This window comes from Sinocyclocheilus anshuiensis, unplaced genomic scaffold (assembly GCF_001515605.1).
Source record: "Sinocyclocheilus anshuiensis isolate Anshui unplaced genomic scaffold, SAMN03320099.WGS_v1.1 scaffold246, whole genome shotgun sequence".
In the NCBI taxonomy this organism is placed as follows: domain Eukaryota; kingdom Metazoa; phylum Chordata; class Actinopteri; order Cypriniformes; family Cyprinidae; genus Sinocyclocheilus; species Sinocyclocheilus anshuiensis.
The window spans coordinates 57,060-68,824 of NW_015542356.1; the positions used below are offsets into that span (position 1 = coordinate 57,060).

At 37.5% G+C, this 11,765-nt stretch overlaps 1 protein-coding gene across 1 annotated transcript in view; it reads left to right on the forward strand.

Moving 5' to 3' along the window:
- Window positions 1–11,765, forward strand: part of LOC107691788 (proprotein convertase subtilisin/kexin type 5-like) — a 33,311-nt gene that overhangs the window by 12,468 nt on the left and 9,078 nt on the right. Inside the window, exons 14-29 of the mRNA XM_016490599.1 lie at window positions 655–774; window positions 1,240–1,342; window positions 1,442–1,632; window positions 1,919–2,006; window positions 2,080–2,183; window positions 4,193–4,331; window positions 4,419–4,534; window positions 4,844–4,946; window positions 5,382–5,518; window positions 5,994–6,194; window positions 6,396–6,464; window positions 7,187–7,229; window positions 7,364–7,506; window positions 7,725–7,925; window positions 9,574–9,657; window positions 9,777–9,975. Coding sequence (XP_016346085.1) covers window positions 655–774; window positions 1,240–1,342; window positions 1,442–1,632; window positions 1,919–2,006; window positions 2,080–2,183; window positions 4,193–4,331; window positions 4,419–4,534; window positions 4,844–4,946; window positions 5,382–5,518; window positions 5,994–6,194; window positions 6,396–6,464; window positions 7,187–7,229; window positions 7,364–7,506; window positions 7,725–7,925; window positions 9,574–9,657; window positions 9,777–9,975 — 2,041 coding nt within the window. The remainder of the gene's footprint in view (window positions 1–654; window positions 775–1,239; window positions 1,343–1,441; window positions 1,633–1,918; window positions 2,007–2,079; window positions 2,184–4,192; window positions 4,332–4,418; window positions 4,535–4,843; window positions 4,947–5,381; window positions 5,519–5,993; window positions 6,195–6,395; window positions 6,465–7,186; window positions 7,230–7,363; window positions 7,507–7,724; window positions 7,926–9,573; window positions 9,658–9,776; window positions 9,976–11,765) is intronic.

Below are 11,765 nucleotides of genomic sequence, written 5' to 3' on the forward strand. Positions count from 1 at the left end.
AACAACATGAGGGTGAGTAATTAATGACAGAATTTTCATTTTTGGGTGAACTAACCCTTTAAGTGCTATATTGCGCCTATCTTTAAAGGTGCTATACAGGACCTTTATCAAATGGTGCTATGTAGAACCAGAAGAGGAACCCTATTCTCCTCCGTTGATTTTAGATATGTTACTCCACTCTCATATGTTTGCTATGAATGGGAATTTACTACAATGGCAAAAGCTGTTTTGAATCAATTGTATGCTTTTCTGAGGCTTGTGTGGGGGCCCTGGAATTCCTTATAGGGGGTCTTGGGGGCAAGAAGGTTGAGAACAATGTTATCTTCAGGAAATACACTCTATTTTAACCAGGTGCTTAATGGGTTTTTTGTATGGAAGTGGTGCTATATAGCACCTCAACCACCCCAAAGAACCGCTGAAGAACCTTTTTTTATTTATTTTGTGCATGCACCACCTAGTACTAACTCTATAGTACTATGATATATATGACTACCATATCCATGTAATACCATTTAATTGGTACCCCAACTTCAAGATACTTCAAAGTATTTAAAGTATATTGTGGTAACATCCATGGTATATGTACAAAAAGTCAAGTACACCTGCCATAGAATATACAGTAAAAAAATTTTCCTTCTTTGTTGTTTACATTAGGGAAACTGGTAGAATGGTCCCTGGTGCTTTATGGAACATCCACACATCCATACATTCGACATGAGCAGCCCCGCTCTGCCCAGCTGCTGCCTGAAGATGACACCACAGAGGAGTACAATGGTGATTTACCTTTATAAGCCAAACAAATGTACATAATATAATTTAAATAAAAAACAAATTATTATAATATATAGTGGATACTTAATGCATGGTATGCAAAGGCCATTTAAACCATATTTCAAATACTTTTTACTAACTGGGTCACAGTGATGGTTGGATTTTTAATGGATGTAAGTCAGTACCCTTGTTTTGTATGAAAGGTGTGCTTGTGCTATTTTTCTGTAAAATAAATGTCACTTGGTTAAATATATTATTTTCTAATGCAATGACATTTAGCCCATATATTTTTAAGTGGGCTATAACTTTCCACCTTTGATTATCATTATCAAAGTGTATGTAAAGTAATTATACAAATATGCTAAAGTGTGCTTCTTTTGTCACAAGGGCACTTCTTGGGGCTATTGTAAATATATAATTCTGTTGTATATGGGGATACCTTTTCATTTTCCCTCTCCTCGATATAAGGCTTTTGTGACCCAGAATGTAGTGAGGATGGTTGTGAAGGACCTGGACCCCATCAATGTGTTTCCTGCATGCACTTTTTCCTAAAGTTAAAAAATAACACAAGGTAAGAAAATTTTACTTCTGTACTTTTTTCTCCCTGTCTCCCTGTCTCTCTCTCTCTCCTTCACAAGGTTTTAGATAATACTGCACTCTCATTTTTCAGAACCTGTGTGTCCGAGTGTCCGAGCGGGTACTGGGGGGATAAGAAGAAGTGTAAAAAGTGTTACTCCTCCTGCAAGTCATGTTTAGGCAGCCGCAGTGATCAGTGCACAGCCTGTAAATCTGGATATCATCTGAATGAGGAAAAGAACAACTGTGTGACCAACTGTGAGGATGGCTACTATCTTTACCACGGTAGGAGTGATGCCACCAAAACAAGCCAGTTACTTGTTTACTCAAAGGAAATACTTCTAAAAATAAAGGCTCTTTATTGACATCTGTGGTTCCATGACAAACATTTAATGTCCTTGAATCCTTTCCACTGCACAAAATGTTCTTTTTTAAGTTTATAGCCAATAGATTTAAAACCCCAGCCACAACATCGCAATTGGTCCAAAGCACATAGCTGTATTTTAAACTTCACTTTCAGTGTTGACATACCTTTGACTAATTTTGTGTTATTAATGTTTTTGCCTTGCAGAGGAAAACATGTGTAGGAAGTGTAATATTGAGAACTGTATGAAATGCACCTCAGCCTCCATTTGCACAGAGTGCTCTGATGGCACAAGGTAATAGATTTTATTTCATGACAAAATGTAGCCAAGTCTTTTCATTGTAATGAAAGATGACTGTCTCTTTCAGTCTGGTGGGGAACAGATGTCAGAAGAGTTGTGAGGTGGGCCGTTACTACAGTGAGCCGGAGGACTCATGTGAGCCCTGCCACCCAGCCTGTGCTACATGTGCTGGTACAATCCACAAAAATACAATACACTATCAATGACATCCCACCAAATGTATTCAGATCAACATGCCTGAGTCCAACCCTAGAACAGTGGTTCTCAACCTTTTTGGCTCTAAGGCCCCCCAACATTCTCCACCACAATATTCAAAGGCTTCATAGACTTAGTTTTGTTTTCAAAGCTTATTGTAATATATTATTTAAATCTATTTCTAGTTTATTTAGGTAAATAAATAAAATGTAAATATTTACATTCCAAGATTCCAGAAGTTTTAGAAGTTTTTATATTCTCTAGGGTTCCCACTCTTTTTAACTAATTAATTTACATGTCTTTTCCAGTTGTTTGTGATTTAATGGATAAGGAAATATATTTTTGTTTTAAGATTTTATGTACTTAAATGACTTTTCCAGGTCTACAAATCATACTTTTAAAATTAGGCTTCCTCATATAATATATAGGTTTTCCAAGACAGCAGGAACCCTGGCTCTTCAAAGGAAATAAACAGTTGTTTTAGCCTATTTTAATTCTTGCTTTGTCTCATTTTAAATCAATTTGAACTCATCCTGCAGGCCCCTTGAAAGTTTGCTGAAACTCCATGGGTCCCGGCCTCCAGGTTGAGAACCACTGTCCCTAGGACTGTATACGGATTCCTAACTCAAATCATCATGTTAAACAAGTCATAAAGGATCGTAATAGTAATTTCATTAAGGATTTCAATAAAATAAAATTAATTAATTAATTAAAAATACCAAAAATACTTCATGATTATCAATAGCATACACTGTAAAAAATGACCGTGAATTTAACGGTAAAAGACTGTAAAAATGCTACAGTAAAAACCTGTTAAATGGTTAATTTTACGGAATTTTTTTTACAGTGTACCCTTATGATTAGATTTTTAACAAGAGTTCATTGACCCCTGGAAATACATAAATCATATATACTGAATTTTCTTTAAAAATGTTCATGATACTTTTAATTATTTAAATTAACATTAAGTAATGATAAGTAGTACATGATGTGATGATGTTAATATCTAATGTCTAAATGCTGGAAACCCTGTGCTTGTTATAATGTATCAAATAGATAAAGATTAGGATCATGATCTTTTGGTTGTACTACAGCACACCTTAAGTATATATTAGCACTGTTTGTTGTTTTATTCTGAGATCCGATAAAGCATTTGGGCCTGGAAACACTGATTACTGTCAGACTTCACAATCCTTCTTCACTTGAATTAAGATTTTAATCATTTGTATTATTTTGAAAGCACAGCCACCACCAAAAAATAAGACTTTAGCTCTTCGTTTACTTTGAGATAATTCTGAGGTTAAATACTGCTTTAAAATCATAAGATATAATTTAATAGCTATGATACTGTTTTCGAAGTCAAATCTTTGAATTTTGAACAGTGTTTGACAGGAAACACTGGCATCTAACAATGCCTTTGAAAAAAAAGTTAATTTAAAAAATATACCCAATAATAAACCCAAAAAGGAAATAAAAAGTTATCAAATAAGCATGTGTCCCATATTCAAATATGGTGCATATTTTACAGAAGTCAATGTAGTTTTGTAAGGAAATCAGTCAAATCTGTATGTGTGTGAAAATATTCAGATGTAACTCCCTTTGTAATCATTTGTAAACATTTTCATAAGTAACTGTAATTTAATTACGGATTTTTTTCTCAGTAACTGTAACAGATGACAGTTACATTTATTTTGTAATTAAATTATGTAATTACGTTAGGCTATATGTAACTAGTTACTCCCCAACACTGTGTACCAACTATAGACTTTATTTTATTTATTTCTAATTATTTAGTTTAAATATCACATTGGACTATAAAACAAGTAATTCTAGTGTATAATATACATATGATCATTAAGATTTGGTTCAGAATTGTGATCAAATTCCAGTAGGAATCCTGTACAGGATCTTGTGACTATGACATTTTGTGCCTTTAGCTGAGTTTGCATTTGTGTAGATGTGATAGGATCATGTCTTTTCTACAGCTGCAGGTCTAGAGTCATGTAATCGCTGTGCTGAAGGCTACTTGATGGAGAACTGGAGATGTGTGTCCTCCTGCAGTCAAGGTTTCTACGCTGTACAACCGAACTCTGACAGCACAGACACTCAGAGCACCTGTAAAAGGTGTGTGCTACAACCTCTCATCCTTTCAGCATTTATCATAATTTCCTACCTGTATTTTGATTCTTAAGTGTGTGTATATATGTGCAGGTGTGATGCGAGCTGTCTGGCTTGTGTGGGGCCAGGTAAAGAAAACTGCAGTGAGTGTGTAGATGGACACACACTACTGGACGGTGTGTGTGTTCTCAGCCACAACTGTGTTGATGGTAAGTTCTGTTTTTTCCAACCGGAATATGTAACCAGTTGATATAAAGTAGAGTTGTTGTAACATTTCATGGTAACACTTTATTTTAAGGTGTCCTTGTTGCAGTGTAATTATACATCTAAGTACTGAGTAATATTAATTAACTACATGTACTTACTATATGGTTGGGGTTAAGATTAGGGTGTGGCTTAGGGTTACTTGCATGTAATTATGCATAATTTATTGTTGTTATAATAGTAATTACATGTAACATGTGTAACAAGGACACCTTAAATATATAATTGTAACCGATTTATGTTTGTGTTTAAAGTGGAATATAAGGATGAGAGTGGAGAGTGTCAACCATGTGATGAGTCCTGTCATAAATGTAAAGGTCCAACGAGTGTGGACTGTCTCAGCTGCTCCAACACACAGTAAGAAACAATTTAGACAATTACTTAATATATTATGCAGCATTTTTAATAATCATTTTTGATAATCAATATATTATATAATAATTGAGTACCAATAATAATTAATAACAACTGAGCACCAAATCAGCATATTAGAATGATTTCTGAAGGATCACGTGACACTGGAGTAATGCTGAAAAATGCAGTTTTGCCATCACAGGAATAAATTACATTTTATAATATAGCAAAATATAAAACATTTTTTTTAAACGACAATAATATTTTTTCACTAATGAACAACTATAGTACTGTGTTTTTGATCAAATAAAGAGACTACTTTCAAAAACAGTAAAATTTCTTAATTATTGTAATTTTATTTTTGCTTAATTATTTCATTGTATTTTATTGTACAGTTATTTGCCACTAATATGCATTTCCTCTGTCCGGCTCTTGTAGTTGGCTGGATGAGGGCCGATGTGTGGTCAGCTGCTCAAATGGGAAGTACCCATCCAGTGGACAGTGTCACCTCTGTGATCACACTTGTGCTCAGTGCATTGATGCTGGTCCTGCTAACTGTACCAGCTGTGATACAGGTCAGGATTCATTTCTCATCATAGTCCAAAGGGCTGCTGTCCCAATAACTCAACTAAATTAGCATGTGCCACAATCCTGTTAATCTAACTCCATCCAGTGTCCAGAATGAAAACTTGGCAAGCACCAAATGTGAGTAAAATGGGCTTCATAATACAGTAGTCTTACATTTGCTGTTTAGTGGCAAGCAAATTAAACCAAAAATGCAAATAGTTTATTTAAAAATTACAATCCAATCCAATGTTACTGTCTCACATCTAATAGCAATAGCAAATATGACCTTAGCTTGTATTTTAATTTACCTTTGGCTTGAAAGAATAATTTTTTTTTTCACAATTTCATTCCTGGCTTCAAGCCACCAAAATGAAAATACGAGTAACAACATCATGGTGGTCCCACCATCTAACAGTATGTGTCCCTGTGTGTATGTTATGGTAATTTTGTGTGTATCATGCGTTTTGTTTGTGTGTGCTGTAGACAAGTTTGGGGTGGACCGGTACCTCTACCGTGGCGAGTGCGTGGAAGTGTGTCCAGAGGCTCATTTCCACACAGCGCTGAAAGCATGTGAGCCGTGTCCTTCACACTGCAAACTCTGTTCTTCAGCCACACACTGCATCAGGTGTGAGGACTCCTTCTACATCAACGACGGAGTCTGTAATAAACTGGAGTGCGGTGAAGGTCTGACTTGATCTTCCTGTGCAGTTCAAGTGTCACTTGTTTTGTTGCTTGTTTCAAAAAGAGATATTTAGCACAATGTCTGTTATTAATGATGTTGGGCTTTGGGATTATTTTGCACTTCCAGGACAAACATCAATGTATGTAACTCATTTGTGTGTGTGTGTGTGTGTGTGTGTGTGTGTGTGTGTGTGTGTGTGTTAGGAGAGGTAGAAGACCCAGAATATGATGACTGCATGTCATGTGAAGAGGGATGTAATAAGTGTGTTCTTTGTAAGTTCAGCGTTCTATATGTTCTGTGTTTTATCAATGCAAATTATACTATTACTATTGCTCATACATGGGGTTAGTTTTGTATTGGAGCACATGGCTGATGTTTGTGTTTGTTTGCCATGTGCTCTTCGGACTTTCATCTAAATTTCTTTAGTAAATCTAAATGTGACCCTGGACCATAAAACCAGTCATAAGGGTCATTGTTTGCGAAATTGAGATTTATACATCATCTGAAAGCTGAATAAATAAGCTTTCCATTGATGTATGGTTCGTTAGGATAGGACAATATTTGGCCGAGATACAACTATTGAAAATCTGGAATCTGAAGATGCAAAAAAATCAAAATATTGAGAAAATCGTCTTTAAAGTTGTCCAAATGAAGTTCTTAGCAATGCATATTACTAATCAAAAATTAAGTTTTAATATATTTACAGTAGGAAATTTACAAAATATCTTCATGGAACATGATCTTTACTTAATATCCTAATGATTTTTGGCATAAAAGAAAAATAATTTTGACCCACACAGTGTATTTTTGGCTATAGCTACAAATATACCCCAGAGACTTAAGACTGGTTTTGTGGTCCAGTGTCACAAATAAGTAGTTTTAGAATATCACTGATGGATGTGACAATATATTTTGACTTCACATTCCACCATGAACTGTATTGAGTTGACCAGACAAATATTTCTACATAATTTACAGTTCCTTCACTTTGCAGATAATCCCAAACACTGCCTGTCCTGCATTGCTGGATATTACAAGTAAGGAACATTTAAATGATGTAACAGAACTATCTGCTGGAATGTATGCGCAAAAGACAGAATAAAAATTTCAGAAAGTTAATTTACAGATGTGTGCCACTCTGAGAAGTGACCGAAATGCTCTTTCTGCACAGGTTTGAAGAGGGGTGCTATAAGCACTGTCCTGCTAAGACATACACAGTGGAGGAGACCATGAGCTGTGTGTCCTGTGAGCATGATTGTGTCAGCTGTGATGAAGATGAGTGCTACTGGTGTGAATCTGACCTCTTCCTGTCAGGTTGGACATTAACACCTAAATTTATGCATTCTGTAGATGCTTTTTATACAAATGACTTGCATAGCATTCATGAAAGGCTATATATTTTTTTATCAGTTCATGCATTCCCGGGGAAATCCATGGCATTGGCGTTGCTAGCGCCAGTATAGTGGTTTTCCACCTTCTTTTGACACAATTGGACAAAATTGTTCATGTGTTTATTATACTGTACCCTGCAGATGGGAAGTGTGTGCGGGAATGTCCCGATGGCTTCTATGGTGATGAAGATTCTCAGGAGTGTGAGGAATGTCACTCAGACTGCAGGAAATGCAGTGGGCCGGAGGACAGTGAATGTGACAGCTGCGGCGATGGATTTACGCTTGATAATGGAGCATGTGTGCCTGAACAGGATGTCTGCCCTGCCCAGACATACCTCACTGGTAAGAGCAACACTTCAGAGAGGAAAAAATTATTATTTAGAGATTGCTTGTTCGTAGCTCTGGGGATGTTAACTTTGTCTCATGGCATAGTCCAGATAAATTGGTCTTGGAAGAATTCGATTTTATATGACTTCATATTAAAATCAATCCATCGATCGATCCATTTTTCAAAACTGCTGGTTCTATGTAGGGTCACAGTCATATTGATATCTTCCTTTTGAAATCTAATGTTTGATTGCAGACTTATATTTGGGCACAGTCTTAGGCTGATGATACACGGGGCAACTTTTTTTAGCAATGTTGCCGTCAATGGGCGACCAGGTGAGACATAGGGCAAAAGACCAATCTAAAATATCCAGATATAAATTTGTTACCCATTCTCAATGGAAAAGTGCCCGAGCAACATTGTTTAAAAAAGTAGCTCTGCAAAATTGCTGAAACAGTTGCCGTGTATCATCAACCTTAGACATTGGAACTGCATTGCAGAGGTCTTCAAAACTGCTCCTAGAGACCCACTCTCCCTGGCAAGTTTATTTCCAACCTGCTTTAACACATCTGCCTGCGATTTTCTGGAAAAAGTGATGCTGAAGACATTAATTAGTTGGTTAAGATGTGTTTGATTAGGTTTGGAGCTAAACCCTGCAGGACATTGCCTCTCCAGGAGGAGGGCTGAAGAGTTCACAGATTACCAAAGGCTTTTTCTCAGGAGAAAATTTGGAGAGCATTTGCAGTCATTTGCATGGCTTCATTAATTTTAGGATACTGCTGAAAACATAACAGAGTTTTAACCACGGTGCTTCAGAATTAAATTCCAGCATTACATAATGGGCTTTTTCAAGTGCTTAGCTTTGGAAAAGCCTACTGATGATTTAGCAGGAAATATTTGTAATATCATATAAGAATGTTTTAGTTTGGCAGCCTATGGCATATCAGTTATAATTAACTTATTAGAAATATAAAGTAAAATGACTAAATACAAAATGACTGCAATAAATCTTGAGCTGTCTGTATGGTCATTTCTTTGTAGGTTCACTCTCAGAAGAAAATGTGCAAAAATTGTACCTTACAACAGCTTGTCACTGGGGCAGTACTCTAGCATATTTCCCCCTAAAACATTTATAGTAGTACTCGTGCATATTACTACTCTAAGGTACTAATGTGCACCCTTTAGTTGTTAGATAAGGTACTTTAACGTTTATTTATTTATTGACTGTCATTTTTCTTTATTGGTTCTGTAGATCATTGGAGTCTGTTGGTTCATTCATTAATAAAGAAAAAGTTATTTTAGGTTCTTTAATGAATAAGTTGCAATTTAGTATATTTTAAACTTATTAACTATAAATGTATTATCAAATAACGCAAGTACTTTACATGTACTTTAGTATGTTGGTCAACACATCAATAACATAGTGATCTAAAATGTACTTTAACGTAATATTTTAATTTGATATTATTACAAAGTGTACTTAAGTGTGTTAAGAAACATAGTAATGAAAGTGTTTTCTCTTCAAGTACACTTATGGCCTTAATGGGATAATATTGTATTTTTTGCAAGTACAATATTTAAAAAATATAGTTTTAGTATATTTTTTATACTTTTGCTATAAAATAATTGTTGGATATTACTGCTCCTGCTCTCATCTCTCAGATGACGGAGAGTGTGAGGACTGTCACTCGTCATGTGAATCCTGCTGGGGGGAAACGAAGACTCAATGCAACACTTGTGTCAAAGGTAATACAACTCAAAGAAGAATATGATGGATGGAAAAATCTTTGGTTGGTTGTATAAAGGGTTAGGTGAATGGATAAGTATACATTATTTATGTGTGTTTTAACCACTCTGTCTTCTAGGTCGATATCTGAATGCAGATCAGATGTGTGTGGTACGATGCCCGATGGGCGGCTTTGGCAGTAAGGAGAGCGGGCACTGTGAGACTTGCCCTCAAGGATGTGCCCAGTGCCAGGATGAGCAGCTCTGCACACGCTGCCAGTCAGCACGTAAAAACCCTCTTTATTTGCAGGCCGGCCAGTGTGTGCGCAAGTGCACAAGGTAAGCCATTTACAGACACTGATGTAAAGGAATGAAAAGCTAATCATATACTGTTTTCCCTCAGGTTCACTTTTTCAGGTTTCTTGCACCCATTTAGTTCGCATGTTCACTCTCTAGTTTAAATGTTAGAGTTAAGCCAAATCATTTACATTAATTACAGTGTAATTACATTTTTATTAAGCAAATTTATGCAATATTGCTTATTTGCTTTTCATATTTGATACATCAGACTTTTAGGCCCAAAGGCCCAAACTGAGCAAAAATATGCAATTTGGTGCAGTTGCTGATTCTTAAAAACCCGAAAGTAAGGAAATTCTATAGCTTGTAATGCAAATCAATTAAACTTCTTACATAAAATGCATAAATATCAGCTACTCTATATTTCCCAATAGTATGACTTAGTAAGATCATATTTAAATGCTTAATTTTATTATCAAAGCTGTGCATTTTTATTGTGGAGGGCAAAATATATAATGCAATGCAATTGTACCACAAGGGGGCATTTTTTAAATTATTTATTTAAACAAATAAAACAGTTGTTTAAGGACTTTTACTTGCTAAAAAGCATAAACTATCAATTTATCAATCAGACGAAGACATCATCAGCAGCTTTTTTTGATTATGTTGATAATATAGAGGATTTAGTCATTTGTGTAGCAAACGTGATAAAGTAGGCATTTTAGGGTTAAAAATAAAATGGCACTCATAAAAATGTCTCAATCCCAGTATGGAGTTTTTAAAATAAAAAAAACAAAACAATGTAAGTGTCAGGATCATGGACCTGTTTAGTTGTGTTTTGCCCGTCTTTGTTCCTGGTGTTCCTTATATGGTCTTTTTCCTGTCCTCATTTAGTTTAATTAGTCATTCAGTGCACCTGTGTTTGTTAATTATCCCTTGCATTTAAGTTCGAGTCTGTGCTGTCTGTCTTTGTCCGAGATTGTACGTCAACCCATGTGTTACCTGTGCTCCTGTCTGCCCCGTGTATTCCCTTGGATATCTATGCGGTGCGAGCTCCGCGGGACTGCCATCCTCCAGCGTCGCGGTAGTTTCCCTTGACTCCGCCTCCAGCCTCTAAGCACCGGACTCCGCCTCGGCCCGTGGACCCGTTGGCTCCACCATGGCGCCTAGCTCCCTCCTCTCCGCCGTGGCCCGGCAGTCCACTAGCTCCGCTGTGCTCCCTCCGTCCCTCCGGCTCCTTCATCCCCTCGGCTCCGCCTCAGTCCTCTGTCGCTCCGGCTCCACCGCGGCCTCCTATCAGAGATTGTACGTCAACCCATGTGTTACCTGTGCTCCTGTCTGCCCCGTGTATTCCCTTGGATTTTGGATTAAAAGACTATTGTGTTCATTTACGCCTTGTCTCCTCGTTCCTCGCTCCTCTCCGTAGGTGAACGTGACAGAATCTCGGACCCCTCCCTTTTGTTTCTCATTTTTCTCTCAGTGTTTTTGTTTCCGTTGTGTGCCCCAATGGATCCCCTCCTTCGCCCTGAATACATCCTCCTCCTGCTGGAGCAGGGGGGAAGATCGCTCCAGGGTCATACCAGACTGTTTCTGGCTATTGCCCATCTCACCACCTACCCGGACGACGCGCTCTGCGCGTTCTATGACGCCAGCCTCAACACCGTGTGCAGAGTGCCGTCGTCCGAAGTCGCTCCGGCTCCACCGCGGCCTCCCGGATCCATGCCTTCGCGTTGGTCGCTGGCACCATCGGCTCCGCCTAGGGCCTCCAGATCCTCCCCGTCGCCCTGGCTCATCGGCTCTCCGTCTCCGCCTCGGGCTCCTCCACCACCTGC